The following is an 18281-nucleotide window of genomic DNA, read 5'->3' as shown; positions in this document are numbered from 1 at the left end:
AATGATCGACGACGAACGGCATTTCGATGATTTAATTTCATTCGGGATTAAAAAAATGAATTCGTGGAATTAATCCCGGGACATTCGAAATTATTGGAAATTTTGAATATAAGATTTATATATTTTCTAGATTAATTGGTTATTTAAGGGAAAAATTGCAGAATATTTTTAATTTAATTTTCTATTTACTTGTTTTTCGAATTAATTTCTTTTTTTTCTTTGAAATCTTAATCGAGATTTGTTTTTCCATCTTTACAACAATAATTATCGTTCCATGTCTAAATGAATAGTATTTTCCTTTTTAGGTCTTTGAATAGAGGGTTGAATGGTCATCAAATTAAATTAAATTTGTATTTTTAATCATATCGAATTAAGAAATGTAATACGTCGAATATATCGATTAATAGATATGTATTCAGCTCGTTAGTAATTGAAGTATCGAGTGATTTTGAAAATTTGAATCAGTTTTTTCCGCATCGATAGCTCTTTTAACAATAGATCATTTTAATCGAAACATCGTGATTTCATGGCCAGAGTACATTCGATAATCCACAATTTGAAAATAATTCGAAGATACTTCAGAGAATTCATCATTTATAACACGTTTTTAGAAAATTGAAAATCAAAGTGATATCGAATTTATCAACATTTTCTACTTTTGGGAAAAAAAGAATTTCTTTTTCGAAAAATTGATGGCTCGTTTCATGAATTTTGTTTGAATCCCTAAAATGGATTTTTCGTAACAGTTATGTTGACATTCCTTCGAACGATCAAAGAGAATATCGTCGATCTGGCGTCGACGTAAAATTATAGCAATCGCGTTAACGCGCGCGCTAGGATCGATACTGACAACGATTGGATCAACCTGTGACGCTAAACGAATCGATCTTTCGAAGATATAGCCATCCACAGATTTTCCCTAACTGCATGGAACTGGAACGAAGCCAGGCCAGCTGGGAACACAGAAGGACGTTTCGTGAAAAATTGATTACAAGTGTGGTTGAACGTGAACAAACCTTATCACGTTTCTCTCGATAAGTTATGATTGACATGTCAATTTCGATCATCACGACAATTTCACTGTGCAATTATTATTTTTATACGACAAAAAATCTTCGAAAAAATTGAACGCAGCTGTTCTATTATACAACGACTTCGATTTAATTTCGATGGATTTCGATCACTTGGATCTCGTTTATTGATAGAATTTTATTTTGCAAAACATTTAAAACTCGAATGCTTTTTTAGAAACTTCGATTAAATCCAATGATTAATCCTAAATCAGAGTTGGAACAGATTCATCGACAATGATTCGGTATTCCTGATTAGAGACTCACGCGAATGCATGCTAATCCTTGAGATTCCAAATGTTTCTGGGTTAATCTGTCAGGTTATCTGATCGATGGAGAAACTGGATAAGCCTGGTACACGATTAAAATTATTTCAGACCCGCTCATATATATTAACTTCCATGATGATGGTAAATTTGAAAAAAAACTGTTCAATAAAATAATATAGTATAAATTTTAATATCGACCAAAATTGAAACTGTCGTTTTAAAAGTTCATAAGAAAAGTATTAGTAACTGAAAAAAGGTACTCCAAAAGAAAGACCGGGAAGACTCTAAAGAAAAAGTCAAAGAAAGCATCGCAAAGACACAGACATTTCGCTCTTTCAGCCCTCAAGTCAACGAGGCACCGTAACAAATCCGAAACACGTTTGACACGCGTCACCAACCTGGCAGAGGCACCTCTCACTGCGATGAGCCGGGAGATCCAGCAAGGATCGAGATTCCATCATCATCCCTGACCCGGGCCACTGAAATTGCCAGCATTGCGATCAGCAGCCACCCAATCAGTCCTCCCTACTTAAAACCCTCCACCTCGTCAATCCCCTTTCCCTTTGTCGATCCCTTCCCCGATAAATATCTCACCTCTACATAACCGACCGAGCAACTAGAAATTTCCACAAAATGGACGACGACGACACGGAAGAGAAGCGGGAATCCGTGACCCTGGTGAACAAGCTCTCTCGCAAAGAGACGAAAACTAAATTGCTAGTTTCATCCTCGAAACTCGTGTCCATGAGCTCGAAACTCGAGTCAAGGCAACGAAATTCCACGGAAAGCTCGGACACCATGGAGTGCGCGTCCGAGAACGAAGTGGAGAACATACCAAAGGACGAGGAAACGTCCGAGCCGTTGGTCACAGACGAGAAAGGGAACAAAATCTGTGGCGGGGATCGTCGTTCCTTGGACGTTGCTGAAGAAGGTGAGACGCTGGTCACCGCAAGCAGCCGCCAACACACCGTGACGAAGACTAGCCTGAAAGTGTGCGAGGAGGATGGCAGGCCGGTCAGGTTTCCTGGAATCAGGCTAGGTTTCTTCCATCCTCGAAGCCCTCAATCCTCGTCCAGTCAGGAGGATTACGAGCCCGAGGTGAAGAGCCTGTCGAAACTTGAGAAGCAACAGCCTCAACAGCAACAGCATCTGTTGACCGCGAGAGGTAGCCAGAGCACCAGCAGCCAGATAACGGCGAAATCGATGGAAAGTCTGAGAACGTCGAGGAATTTTCTGAGCGCGGACGAACGCTACGTGGACGACTCTAAATCATTGGAATCGTTGTCAGAGTCTCACGTGGCCGCCTCGAAATCTCACTACAGAAGCTTCTTGACCTCGTCCACCAGAGACGTGAGGAGGATAGTGACCGTTGAGTCGAAAAGCAGCGACAATCTTCACAGGGAGGAGAGCCTGAACGCCGAAGTTAGACGGGGCCTTTTCGCTAACACGGGGCTAGAGAGGAAGATACCTCAGAATCTGAGCCTTCCACCGCCCTCAAACGTGTTTTCGTTGACCAGCCCAGGCGGCAGTGACAGAAAGATCACTATACTCAGTCCTCACTCGCCGCTCCAGACCACCGAGTTCCAGTTCTCACAGACGTTAAAGACCAGGCGTAAGAAGGCCATCGTCTTGCCGAGGTTGGTGTTGCCCAGAAGCGAATCCGACGTGTTCTTCTCCGAGTGAGTAGCCGGACAACACGTGGCAAATGGCCACGGTATTTAGGGCTCGGATACGTCGGTTTGCTCTTTGCGCTTTGGGATTACGCGTGGCTCCCCTTTAATTTCACGATAATCTCTCGGTTTCTTCGGTTTAAATGATCGAGCGTGGCAAGAATTGGAAAATATCGAAAATGGATAATATTTGAATTCGAACATGTATATAATGTTCGAATTCGAATTTTTAAAATTTTTGTAATCGTTCTTTTAACTATTTTTGGATTGTTTTAAAATATTGATTATGTTTGAAACTATTCACGGCCCAATTAGGATAGGATATCGTATCTGATGTTCTCTAGTATCCTCGATTTATTATATTTAGATGAAAAAACGAACGTAACTCGAGTCATGTATCTATCTAGGAGGATGAAATTCAATTCGTAAATAAAATTTTCAAGCTTTAATCCGCACTGTCATTAATTAACTTTGCGGTAACGGTTCATCAGGAAGGAAAGTTCGCGCACCTGACCCCTCCCTCCTTCTTATCATCGTTTCAAAGGGTCAGCTTTTAAGCTGTAAACCCTTATCTTAGAGTTTCGTTTCACGGACAAACAAGGCAAAACGTTTACATTTAATTTATTCCATGACGTAATTAAACCTGAAGAAATTTTATATCGCGAATATTAAATCGCGAAAATTTATTTTTCTTCAACTTTATACGTAAGAATAGGATATCGCGTATATTTTATTTTATTTTATTTTATTTTTATATATGTTTGTAACAAATTTATGCAACGTGAATTCTTCATAAATTCTTCTTCGTTTAATTTAGATAGAATTAGATTTAGAAGAGGATTCGCCGAAAAGCGAAATCCTCGCAACCAGATTGAATCTGTATTTGTTTCGATATATTAACAGTGATCAGGTGTTTTCAAAGTTAAACAGTTTGAAGATTGGATATGTTAATGATTGATTTGATTCGATTGACGTTCGATCCGAATCTCCGTTTCATTGGCGCAATTTCCGTTTCGAACGATCACGCTCGTTTAATCATAGCAGATTGAAATGGTAAACGGGAGGAAACAATTCTAAAAAGAAATATGTACGTTTCATAAATATTTATACACACTTTTATTACATTTTCAATTTAATTTTTTTTAATTTTACAATTTTCGAACTTCGATAAAAAAATTGTTTGAAATGTAATTAAAAAAAAACAAAAATTAAAGTATATTTTTATTGCAAATATAAAAGCAAATATAAAAGCTTGAAAACTCATGAAAAATAGCTGAAGGTATGTAAATAATTGTATTTACATAGTTTTTTTCTTTTTTTTTTTTTTTTTTTTTTGAGGAAAAATATATTTCGTAGCGCAATGTGGTTCCTCGAGCCACGATGAATTCGTGGAAGAATTCAGAATTATTGAGAATATAAATCCTTTGTTAATACAAAACTAGTTTTTAACCTTTTTTTTTTTGCAACAGCTTTCACTCGGTAAATATTTTTTCGTCGGTTGAAATATTAAGCGGTGTTGTGTAAGCGACTTTAGATATAACGTTGGATGAAAACAAATGAAAAATATCCTTGATTGTGAAATATTTTTTAACAAATTTTATCGAGAAAAAAAGAGAGAAAAAGAGAGAGAGAGAGAGCGCTCTTTCTTGCGACGGAAGAAAATTTTTACGCGACGAAATTACACATTACTTTTCAAAGCAACGTGTTTATTTTAATTTCTTTTGTTACAAAGCTAATTATATCGAATTTGAATACGAAATAGGAAACGATAATATTTTATTTAACGAAATATAAAACGAAATCTTCTCATTCCGTAATAGTAATCGTTGTCCGTTTAAAAATTAATGGATTTAATTATTGTTAAATGAGTTTGGTTCGTAATGTGACGAAAAACAGACCACAATAATTAATTATTCATCAATTTCCAAGAATTATTTTATGAAACATTAATAATTATAATGTGAAACATTATTTTCATAAATTATTTACAATTGGTTCTTGACAAAATTATTGATTACTCTTATTGCACTATTAATCTTAAAACATACAGATTTATAGTTAAATTGCATTGATTAAAGAATATATATATATACATCATTAAAATCATACATCCATTATTTTATTGATATATATATATAAGTAATTGAAAGCAAATTCAAAATCAATAGATTAATATGTATTAATTGCAATATTATATGTTAAAGAAATTCAAAATTTTCCTTGAAAAATATCTATTATTGAAATACATATATTCATATCGCTTAATTTTAACTCAATTTTTAAAAAATGAAATTTTTCAAATTTTACAAACAATTCAAAGAACATTTTGCTAAACGACTTTTTCTTAAATATACAATATCATTCATATATAATTTTTCAGTATATATAATTTCTTATAACTTCCACTAAAGTCAACGATCTTTGTGACATAGAAACAACACTGTTTTTCATATGTTATCAAAGTCAAGTTACATTGTTCATGGTCAATAGTTGGATGGGTGACCGCTTTGAGAATAACAAACATTTATGTAATTGTTGTTGATAGTTCCAAATTCATTTAATGTATAGTATTATATAGGTCCTTGGAAATTAATAATCACAAGATTAGTATTTAATATTAACAATAGTAACAACAATTAACAATAATCCTTGTTGTTTAAGCTTATTAATTTAATAGGAGATGACGGCTTGTGGGAAACCTAATCATAATATATTGTTAGTTTAATGGTTCAAAACTCATCTTAACTATGGGTCTCTCAAACTAGTACAATACCATGGCAAGTCAAATAATAATATTAAACCACAAAACAAATATGGCGAATATTTCTCTAAAAGGGTTAAGCAGAGAAGAAATTGCTTTGTTGCTGATAATAATAAAATCCATTTTCAAGATAAAAATTGAATTCTTATAATATATATATGTAAAATAATTAACTATATCGATTAAACAAAACAAACACCACGAATATTTCTTAAAAAATTATAAAAATTGAAAAAAAGAAAAGATTTTTTAATTTATGTAAAAAAGTACGATATCTCAATTCAGTTTCAGGATAAAAATTTGGTGTTAAATTTCTACAATGTTAAATTACGGATCACTGACTGATATCTGTTGACAGCAAACATTAATCCAATATATCTACTTCTTTAAAAATTATATAGAAGAAAAAGCTTAGTCTTGTAAAAAAACACTTTGTTGCTAATATCTCAATTCACGTTCGAAATAAAAAAAAAAATGGTTTTCAAATTTCCTAACAATGTGTTTCGCGTATTCGCGATGGCTGGACTTGTATCGGCGTTTAACCTACTTTTTCCTGGAAACGTACATTGCTGGAAGCAAATGGTAAAAAGCCGCTGATTCAACGACTGTCGCTGACCACCACGTGTGCGTGACTAGAGTGAGGTAGGTCAGTGAGTCGGCGCGAATAGAAAGAGAAAGAGAAAGGGAGAGAGAAAGAGAGAGAGAGAAAGAGAGATGTAATTTAAGCATTAAAAATTACGGCCCTCTTTAAGCGACGATATCTCGGAAACGGAACGTGGTATCGACACGATTAAAAAGTTATTCAGCGGTGGATTTTTATGCTTTTAAACGACGTTAAAAAGTTCTAATTGAATTTTATACTTTTATAGGATAAATAAGATCGTAACTTTTCAACAGTGTTGAAATTCAAAATCATCATCACGACAATTTTGTTCCAATTATTGGCTCCAGTATTTGGTCTCCCTTTTTGGCCAGCCGAGTAATTGTAATGTTAATCGTGATAGAATCAAAATTAACGAATTGTCCATCGAGCAATAAATCGTTACCATCGAACGATACGATATTTAGTGCCAAAGTAAAAAAAAAAAAAACAGGAGAGGGGAATTTTTTTTTATACTCGATATAGATGAGAAAGTTTTCGTGAATATTTATATAAAATAAAAATTAAAAATTCTAAATGCGAAATAGTTGAACTGGATACCATTTATCTCGAAATCGAATTTGCATCAAGATGGGATAATTAACGATCGTGTGGTGGCCTGTTATAATGCGATTACCGTTGCAAATTAATTCCGCGGGTATCTCGGCCCAGGAGCAAACAGTGCGCGTCGCGGATCGATTGTTCGAGGATTCGATACACGATACCCAACGTTCAATCTTTCTGATAACATACCAACCTCGTTCAAATTGCAAAATGATATATATTCGTTCGGTGATAAATTTAGATCGAAAGGGAGATTGATTCTTCGTATCATACAGCATGAGAATTCCATACGTGAGATTTAATGAGCCAGATAAGCATGTAAAAATATTACGATAAAGTTTGTGATAACAAATTTTTTTTATTCCTATATATATATATGAAGACAATTCTCATTATTTATTGATTATTTGATTTATCATTCCTTGGGATCCATGCATCACTAGAGCTACGATCGATAGATGAACAATGGAAATTAGGAAAAGATATCGTGCATAGATAGGAGAATAATTTTCTTAACTTGAAACGTTATAAATGGAAACGAAATGAAAGGAATGATTTCAATGTTTTTTATTTATATATAATTATATATTCGTAATAACAATGTAATTCAATTTTCTCTATATAATGTATTTATAGATACAAATATTATGATACTTGATTCTTTAATTTTATTCTGATTATTATTGCAACAACACATCTGGAAATGTGTATCTCACTTTTTCAAACAAAGTGGTTTTAATAACGCTACTCTAATTTTCAAGCGCATAATCATATTTCAAGGGAAGTACAAATGTACCTCCATTCGAGAGAAAATGACGACGTTTCATACGTACTGTCCTAATAATACTTCCTCAAGAATCTACTTATGCTTATCGCTCTGACCCACTTAATCCACGCGATCACGTGGAGTGGACTCCTCGACTTTCTTATTTGCATCGAGACTTAGATACGCTTTCTTTTCCCATAAATGATGAATTTATAAACGTTTTGTATCCTCCGTCGGATATAATTCGATGCGATGTTTTCATGTTGAAAAGATGATGATGATAATGATGATACGTTCGAATGGACATATTTACAAACGTTGATTTATGTGTGTAATTTTTTAAGATGATCGATCAATAATCCATCTTTTTTAAGAGCAAAATATGAAAGAAAGATGCAATTAACTTGTGATATGTGCAATTGTGTAAAGTAGGGATGAAATTTTTGACGAAGAAAATTGTTATTGTGTTGTTGTCAGTGAAGATAAATGTTAAATATAATTTTTTTTTTTAAATTGATTAAATTTTAAAGAATGTATCGATCACTTGGAAATTAGATAATATAAAAAATATTTGAATATATAGAATTGAAAATTTAGAAAATTTTAAACATGAAAATTACATGTGAAAATTATCGAATTTGGTAAATCTATTTACGTAATAGGATTACAGTGCTTGGTTGATCGACTCGAATTGTAATTATTTCCAAAATTACATTTGCTAACGTTTCTGGCTTTGTATCTGATAAACGACGTGTTCCAATTGTTTGTGCTTAATTCGAAGTTTGAGAATATATTTTGACACGATCACAATGTTCATCATTCAATATCAATCAATGTCATATGGATAGGGCATTTTCTATCAAAATTCAGAAATACAAAAATTTTCGAACTTTATAATTTATTGAAGTTTACCTTAAGTTAAGGTAAATTAATTGAAAAAAATATTTAGAGAAATTGCAAACGTATGATATATTTTAATATATTTTTCATCTGAAAATCGTATCATAATCTTCAGATAAAATAAAATCCGTAATTCAATATTTTTCAACGACCTTCCGATATCACAACAATATTATAATATAATAGAACACGAAATAAGATATACGATACATTGAAACGTATAAATGTATTTTCATTAATCTTGTAAAACAATCTTGTGATACAATTACCATTATCACCTTTTATATAACCGCTCGAAATATCATAAAGCCACTAATAAAATTTAATTACAGCCATCAGACATCACGGTTCTTGTAATCTTTCACGCTCAAATACATCGGTTTCCATTCGGTTGGACAAATTTCCACCTCGTTTCCGTTTAAATTACACGATCGTGGCAATTTAGTCGCGTAAATATATCTCGAAACGTACACATTGTAACAGGAAATGTAACTAACTTGTTTCGCCAATAACTCGATTTACAAGATTTGTTCAAGCGTGATTGGCCACACTTGAAACGAGATACAACCATTGATTAGAAATATTATTGATATCCCAAATGAATTTCTGCTTCCTTTTTGCACGATATTCAAGCGCAAACACGAAACTGTATAGATACAATTTCAAAAGGTTGAATCGCTATTTCACAGACTTTCGTGGCATTTTGTATCTATATCGATGATTCATAGACTACAAAGGAGGTCACATGCCATGAGGCAGAGTGTATATATCAGTGTGTGACATATGATTCTTCCTGGTAACGTTAGATATGTCCCAATTATTCCTATTATTGTTTCTTTAGGCTATACAATATCGATAAGTTTTATATTTTGTTTAAAAAATCTTTTATATTTGAATTTGATGCATCTGGAAAATTAATTCTATAAATTTTTTTTTTAAAGCACGATATTTCGAATGAAATTATTATAACGAAATCAATAATTCTTGGAAAATTATTTATGAAGCAAATTCATAGTAATTTTCTCATAGCGCCAATATCGAGCAACTTTTGAACTAATGCGATAGACGAGTTTTTGCGCTAACAACGTGCCACGTCGATAATACGCTATCTCATGTTGGTAATGCAGAATCGTGGAATCTGTTTTACCAACCAAAATTTCACCTAAACAGAATTCTCATTCGGGACTATAGAGGTGAGCACCGAAATTCTTACAATAAATCAATAACCAGATCCATACGAGTCTTTCTTCCTCCTTTAGTGGTAAAGTAGTTCCATCTTAGTTCATTTCTAGCAAAATTTTTATCGTTTTAATCGTAATATGTTTTTTATTAGTCATAAAGTGATAGTATATAATATTAACTGAAATGGAAGCTTTCCTGAACTTTATAAGATAATAATGGATATTATTTTTTAGCAAAATTTCAAACACTCCTTTTTAATAATTGATTTGAAAAATTATGATAATAGCATTATATTAGGATTATAATTATAATCTAATTAAATCACAATTTATTTCTAAAAAAATTTCTAGATAAAAACATAAACATGAGAAATTTTCAAATTTGTCGAATTTAATTCGATCATTTCTATTTTCTCTACTTTCTCTAACGATAACTCGATGCAATCTCTTCTTTGACGTATTGTCCAGAGACAACAAAGTTTTCTAAGATTTCTTTACACCGTGTGTCAAAGAATTTTTCAATTCTTTAAATTCTCGTTGACACACGAAACCCGATCTCCTCTCTGATCGGTTTTCATCACGAGACGGGAAAAAAGGCATCGATTTTCTTCCACCAATTCAAAAGTTCATCTTTACCAGATCCCATTACACGATTGCTCGTGCTCGTCGTATTACACTGTGCAGCTTGAAATGGGTCTCCCTCTTCAGGTGAAGTTTCAGGGACATCACGACCGCTTTCACGAGCTTTTCCAAGATGTTTCTCGAGGTTAAAAGCTTCGTTCGAGTGTCTGCTCCCCGCCTCCGGGACGATGAAGCTGAAAAATGTAGATTCGATCGGGCTAAGGTTTAACGTAATGGAAGTAACTCGAGTTAAATTGTTCGATTCGATAACACTTCCACTTGTCCCCCTATTTCATCGATGATTTAAGTTAATACATATTTCGCTAACATTTCTAAAGAATTTACTCGTCTCTCTTCTCTGTAAATACATTTAATTTTGAATTTTCGACACATCTCGAATTTGAAATCAAGTATATTTTCGCCTGAAATGTTCAAACCAGATAACAAAAGGAAATTACTTAGCAGATACATATATATATGTATATTCACAAAACATCTCACTATGGGAGGCAAGAATTCGACAAATTGAGTAAGAAACAAATCGAAATGAACTCTAGGTTACACCAGGTCGTGAGAAGAACTGTTAACCTTTAACTTTTCCCGCGTTAGTTTCTCTTCCGTGATGCTAATAGTTGGCGTGCGTAGGTTCAATATTGCAACGAAATCGTTGACGTAACCTTACCACCTTCGCCTTGTTCCCTGTCCCACGGTGTTTATAACCATGACACACGGTGTACGTTACGCGGGTCATGGTTCTTTTCCCCTATCGCCGGGATGTGATCTAGTGATTTTTCTCGCTCGCCTCGCCTCCCTTATCCCTCCCTACCTTCGCGTGTCTACGTAGAAACAAGATTGAGAAGGTGGAGAAGATTTATGGCCGTGTGTATTTACAGGAAGGGTATGAAGATTTCTTTTTTCTTCTTCTTCTTCTTCTTTTTAGAATGATGTAATTTGAAAAAGTTTCGAAAGTTTTTCGTTACTATTTTGTGGAAACAATTATTTGATAATTCCTATCTTTGGATATTCAATTATTCCAATTTATTTAAGGATATTCTATTGTTCGATTCGTGAAATATTTATTTCTGGGAAAATGGTGTGCATGCGATTTTATATTATATTTCACTGGTTGAAAGAGGTTGGAGGATCTGTACGGAGGAAGGGTCTCGACATTGCAACCCTCCCATCTTTCCATTGATTTTGAACATCGTGGGTGTGTCGCTGAGCACGTGGTTCCTGAGTGTACGCTGGAAAATATTCGCCTAACCTATTTCATTCAATGGATCCTAATTTAATTCAATTTATATCTATCTAACCCTTGTAAAACTTTCAAAATTCGTCTCGAAATTTGATCTCGATTATGATCAATTTTCAAAATCATCTGATTAAGGATTTCGGAAAATAATTCACAAATTTTTCGCATCGATATTTCGAGAAAAATTCTTCTGATCCTAATCATAAAAATAATTATCTTACTTTCGCTTCGAAATGCGATAATTCTGACTTTTTGCATGCATATCGATTTTTAAAAAGATATCGAATGGAAGAGAAAACTTCGTTCCTTGAATTTAAGATTGAAAAATTAGGACAAAGGATAATTTGGTATACGACCAAGTCTTTCTGCGCTCAATAGAATTTTGCTAAATGTTTCCCTCTAGGCCGAGGCCGAAAAGCGGACCAAACGAAATAGGAACAAAACCCGGCGGTGAGTTTGGGCGAGACGAGTAAGCTCATTGAAACTTCTCTTTTCAAGCATTGTGTCCATGTGTGCTAAGTGTAGCGTGTGCGTGTCTCTGTAATGCTCTCCGTTAACTCTCTGTTGCACCAGTAAACTCGGTTGCATCGTAAACCGCACGAAACGAAGAAATTATACGAGGATGGAAACCCGGAATGAAAATTTCATATCCCTGAAAAAAAAAAAGAAAGAAAGAAATAAGAATTTATCATTTCTCTCTTCCTCCTCTTTTTACAACGTGTCATCCATTTTCAAAACGAGAACAATGGATGGACACGAGTTTTGATACGAGCCAATGAGATAACTTTAATTCGACGAAATCAGAGTTTTATCGAACGATGAATAAAATAAATCGTGACGTTAAAATCGTTAAATATTCATATAACATTCATACTTCATTCTTTGCAAAACTTTTAGAACAATTGTGAGCGAGAACTAATTCGATCTAATTGTTCTCGAAGATTTGTTTCGATCCACAATCGAAGGAATGCTAGAAAAGATCACCTACTCGTTAAATTTTAAAAATCTCCACTCTATTCAACTCCAAGGAAATCTCGTTCAAACACTGCTCCGTAATTCTATCAAATATCCATCTCCAAAATCTATCTCCTAAGCTTATCTCAAAGAGTAATTAATAATTCCAAGCTCAAACAACAGCCTCGCCGAAAAATCTCATCGTCCCATCTCTCCCAGAATTGGAGGAAAAGAACGATGACCTCTCCCCTTCCCCACCAAGATTCAACTTCAAAACTTCAACAAACCCGTCCCTACCCTCATTTTCGCCCTTCCTCGCCTCGAAACCGGGAAACAAAAGCAAGGAACCCGAAGGATTCTCGTCCAGGAAGGAGAGGGAAGTAAGGTGTGCGAGGAGTCTCGCCCTCGCCTCGAGGTCCACAAAAAAAAAAAAGAAAGAAAGAAAGGAAAAGGAAGGAGAAGAGAGAGAGAGAGGAAGAAAAGAACGGTCGGCCGTTCGGATCCACCCCCGGGCGTCTCTGGTGATTCCACCCCCTCCAGAGTGGCGGCGTGATCGTTTTCGGTGGCGAAGGAGGCGCTGGCGTCGACCTAGCCCCTCTCTTTCGCCCCAACGTGTCTACCAACCCTCCCTCCCTCCACGGCACATCATCCATCCGAGGAAGTTTACATTTTCGCGGGCACGTTGCTGCTGGCAGCGTCTCTCTCTCACACTCCTCCGCCGCCGCTCCCGCCCTCTCTCGAGTACGCGTTCAGGATACGTTCGTTCGTTCCTTCGTTTGGTTCGTTGGTTTGATTCGTACGGTTCTGGTGTCCGCCAGTTTCGCGAATTTCGTCGTGGACTAGTTCTCGTCCCGGGACAGCCGTCGAGGGAAAAGGATCATTGCGAGGATGGCCGACCTCTGATCACCGCCGCCGTCTTCATAACCCTGTCGTCTTCCGGTTTTCCACCATGGACCGACGCCTGGCGGTGGACCACCACCCGGTCACGTGAGCCGTTCCCTCTTCCTCCTCCTGAGGGGAAGGGTGCCACCAAGCCTCCTCCTGCCGGAGAAGGGGTGAAAAGTGTCCACGTGGAGCAAGTGATAGTCTGACAATTGTTGTGGGATGTTTCTGGACTCGTCGACGATGAACAATTGAACAATTGTTGGCGAGGTTGGCCGAGTGCGTTCAGGGAGTGCGCGTTCAGGGGGTGGTTGATGTTGGACGATGTGATTGTTTTGGGGGAGGGGGGTGGATATTCGGGTGGTGTCTTATTGTCTGCACCTTTCGGGAGGTGGAGGTGGATAGGCGAGACAGGAGGAGGCGACGGAGGTCTTGGAAACGAGGCGAAGGTCGGGGAGGAGGAAAGCTTGGAGATTGGTCGGTCGTTTGGTTATTGGAAAATTGGAAATCGAGCTTGGCTGTATCTATAAGTGATATATATATATATATATATATATATATATATATATATATATATATATTTGCTTTCGAAAATTAAAAGTTGAAGAGAGGTGGATTGATGATAGATCGATGATGGAACTGCGTGATAAGTTTTGGAACTCGTGACTGGGAATGAAATTTTTAATAACGGTGGGGGGATCCAAGGATTGAAATTTCAACGATTTGATCTTGTGGCTTGTTGGATTTTATTGAAAATAAAAAGAGGATAATTACGCTACACTTGTTAGCGAATTTTCGATGAGTTTCAACTCGTGCCAATTAATTGAAGTGTCTGTCCAACTATTGACAAATTAAAAAAAAAGGAGGAAAAACGACGGTGGAGTACTCGAACGAAAAACTTCCAATTTTTACATTTAACGAATCTTGTGAATATTGACAACTAATCGACGATTCCTCAAGATCGAAAATTGATAATTATTTAAACTGGACCGCCAAGTTTTTAGCAGCGAATGAACGAGATAATAATAAACTCTTTTTCTTACCCTTTAAATATCGATTCTCCTGTAGCCATCACGGATCATCGATCTCGAAGGAAGAATTCGATATCGACGCGAAACGGGCTTCCTTAGCTTCCTGAATTGGAAGGATCTCGCGTGTAATCCCACAATTTTAGTGGAGAGCTCGTGCGAGGTCGAGAGAGTTGCGTTGTGCATCGAATACCGAAATACTTCCTATTTCTCTTTTCTCCTTATCGCCGTTCGCTATCCTCGAGAGACCAACGGCAAAATTACCATAATCGGGATGATCGAAGGGGCTAATTAATCTACAACTCGATATAATTCCCGCGAGACGAGGCGAAGACAGAAGAGGAATATCGAGAAATTCATCTGAATTCACCTAGCATGTAAAAAGTGTTCTAAAAACTGTATAATATTCGCTAAGATAGGAAGCCTAACTAAGTGACCAACCTAGCATAACAACCAAACATTCTTCTTTTACAACAAATTTTATGAGCAACTCTTATGAACATGAGAAAGCCATCTCATTCATCAAGATCATTCGTCGAAAAAACAAGAAACGCGTCATCAGATCTGCCTGTTGAAACGAAGACTCGAGTCTAGTCAAGCCTAAGCCTACTAAGAGTCTAATCTAAGTCTACATTCAGCTTGACCACAAGTTGAAAGCTCTTATTAGACGTTCGAATACTTTTCAAAGGATCATCGTCTGGAAAACAGTGGTTTTTCTTTTTCTTTTTGTTTTGTTTTGTTGAGTGTGGTGGTTTCGACCAATTGTGAGGATGCATGCCGCAGGTCAGTGGTTGAGCTCGAGGAAGCGGAAGAACGATTCTGTCGGGCGTCTGTTGGGTGTCTGGTCGCTATTACGTCACGTAGATTCCTGGAAGAGGTGAAGCCAAAAGGGTTGGCCACGGAGGATGGGTCAGGACTGGTGTGCACGTAGAAGGAAACGTTCTAGCAGCGGTTGCTGCCCCTGTGGGCCACGTGTTCATCCCTCAAGTAGGTTAGTGAGAGCCAGGGTTAAACTTTTTCTCCGTCTGTTCCAACGTGTTTGATACTTGTTTGTCAAGGTTTCAAATACCAATGTACCAGTGTCTGATTACTTATTTTCTTTTTTTTTTTTCCAACACAGAAGGTCAGGTTGGGATTTAATTTGTTGGATAAATTAAACCTTTATCTTTCTCAGATAAGTTAAGAAGCTTGACTTTTATTTCTTTTCAAATCAGAAGTTTGAATTAAATAAATTGAAGATTTAAAATTGAAGTAAAATGTATTTATGGCAAGTTGGCAAGAGTTCGGGATAAATTGAAACTCTCGATGCAGAGAGTTTTATTTTTTTAAAAGGATTTCTTCATAAAAATACGAATAAAAATTTAAAAACTCTTTACAGAGGTTATATAAATGGAAGATTGATTATTTAAGAGATCTCTCTCTTTAAGGGGGAAAATTTTCAGACATCGTCTTTAAGGGAACAGAAGTCTGGAATCAATTTTTTAAGACGGTTTAAAATTTTTCAAAGTGAATAAATGTTTGATGCTACTTCTCCTTCAAGGTCGACTTTCGACTGATCGATAAAAAAACGAAATGATGCCAAATAAGAGAGAATTTTATAAAATTTTTGTCTCGTTTATTAAACTTAGGGAAGCTCATGAATAATTGTTCAGGTAAATATGTTCTTAGAGGAAACTTATAATGTTTAATAATTTAAAATATCCACGTTGGAAGAAAGAACATTTTGTTTCTTATAAATTAAAGTAAAAAAAGGAAGTTAAATTGCACGAGAAATGATTTAATGATACTCTCTGAAGGTAAAAATATAATAAAAGAGTGGATCACGTTATTTATACAAATTTTAGAATATTTGAATTTCATTTTATTTTCCATTCAATCAAAGTTCTTAATTGATTATTGAATTGTCTCTGACAATTTGATCTCTAGCATGATTTATAAGGATTTCGTGACTGATTGTTGCTGTTTCTTAAGAATGTCATATTTCATATTTCAACTTCAGATACGCAAAAGCGATAAAGGACTAAAGTTGAATCGAAAAGAGTTGTACGAGTTGGAAGAAAATTAACTTGTCAACCAGGTAAATTATATTTTTCTCGCGTTGACTTGAACGTTCTTTAAATTAATTTATATCGTATCGTTCATTCGTCTATCAGATAAAAAGTTCTTCTGGAATTTTTACATATTTAGGATAATTGAAAAATGAGATGATGTGATATCGAAATCATCTCAGTTGAAAGTTTCCAAAAAGAATCTGTAAATCGCGTTCATCTCAACGCGTGGGATGAGAAATGTTTCCAAAGTTTTCCAAGCCCAAAGCAACGAATCCATGAATCTATTTTTGAAAATGGGCGCGAAATCGGTCACGTTCCTGATTAAACTCGAATTACAGCTGCCATTGTTCACTGTCTTCTTCTCAAACCCTGAGAGATATCCCCTGGAATATTATTTCCTGAAGTCGCGATGCTTCGTTAGAGAGGAACATGATATTCGTGACCAGAATATCACGAGATCCTTCGATTCTCGTGAATTTTGTCATGAATTTCTGCGCCATTCTCCATATATTCTCCATATATATTATTTCGATATTGGAAGAGAAATCGTTTATTAAAGTTCCATTCTTTCGATTTCCTTTTCTTATAAAAAAAAAAAAAAAAAATGTATCATAAAACTTTTTCCTTTTTTCCTCCAAACATTTTCTTAAGTATATTTATACTGTATACACTTTTTCATTTGAGATATCAAGTATTCCAGAAGAGAAAAAGAAAAAACAGAAACTAAGGTTAAAAAAAGATGAGAAATTCGATCGCTCGTCTTTTGTTTCTCTTCTTTTTTATTTTTCATTCCTCGACTGGAATGGAAATATTCTAATCGACTGATATATAAAAGGAACAACATCTTCTACGTTACGTACAATATCCAATACGTCATCTTGTCAGAGATGATTTAAAAATAGTTTAATCGTATATCTTCGCGAGAATTTTCTTCAAACTGTGTAAGGTCCAATTAGTCGTCTGCCAAGGAACTAGGGATAGTTCTTCGAAATTTGTTTCCTTTCAGTGAAAATTACTCGGCTGGCTTTTCACGCTTGGAAAGCCAATCGTCCCTCCTTTGTGAACCGAGAAAGGTGTTGGAACGCGAAAAATTTATTCGAATAGTTTAAACGTCTTTTTTTTCTTCTTCTCCTTTTTTCTTCAAATTCAAAAATGTATTCTTCTTAGTTGTATTCGAGGATAATGAGAAGAGAGAGAGAAAGAGAGAGAGAAAAGATGCTTGGTAAATCGTAGTAGATATTGTTAAGATACTCATAAATGAACAGTAATCTAGGGTACTAATTTATCCTGTTGACCTTGACATTTTCCTCCAACCTGCGAATATAACAAGTGCGGAATAAGACAGTGCGAGCAAACGTCGTGAAGCAGCTCAAGCAACTCTTATTTCTCCTATTGAATTTTTTTCCCCTCTTTATTATTGCATAATTCATTAAGTTGCGTTATCTTTAAATATTGTTCAACGTTTGTGTGTTATCTTGGCCTTGACACTTTTTCTTTTTTTTCCCAAAAGAGATGAATGAGAGAAAGAAGTAGAACAAGAGACGGATAGAATAGACGTAGATAGAGAGATGTAATTGCGTCTTCTTTTTTATTTTTGAATTTTAGAATAATAATTAATAAAATTGCACATCACGTTTAATAGAATTTTATTTATCATCTCTCGGCCACGTGA

General features: G+C 35.4%; 1 protein-coding gene across 8 annotated transcripts in view; it reads left to right on the top strand.

Moving 5' to 3' along the window:
- LOC411288 (cAMP-specific 3',5'-cyclic phosphodiesterase) overlaps window positions 1–18281 on the top strand; it is a 255555-nt gene that overhangs the window by 104969 nt on the left and 132305 nt on the right. For 4 of the 8 annotated variants that reach the window (XM_006568524.3, XM_394762.7, XM_006568527.3 and 1 more), the window contains exon 2: window positions 1679–3018. The exons of 3 other annotated variants lie outside the window; for them this stretch is intronic. In XM_006568524.3, the coding sequence (XP_006568587.1) occupies window positions 1973–3018 (1046 nt within the window). In that variant the 5' untranslated portion in view covers window positions 1679–1972. The remainder of the gene's footprint in view (window positions 1–1678; window positions 3019–18281) is intronic. One more of the 8 variants, XM_006568526.3, reaches the window with a different exon arrangement.

The sequence above is a fragment of the Apis mellifera genome, linkage group LG8, assembly GCF_003254395.2.
Source record: "Apis mellifera strain DH4 linkage group LG8, Amel_HAv3.1, whole genome shotgun sequence".
In the NCBI taxonomy this organism is placed as follows: domain Eukaryota; kingdom Metazoa; phylum Arthropoda; class Insecta; order Hymenoptera; family Apidae; genus Apis; species Apis mellifera.
The sequence above is the reverse complement of the archived record's forward strand: the minus strand, read 5'-3'. Positions and strand labels throughout refer to the sequence as shown.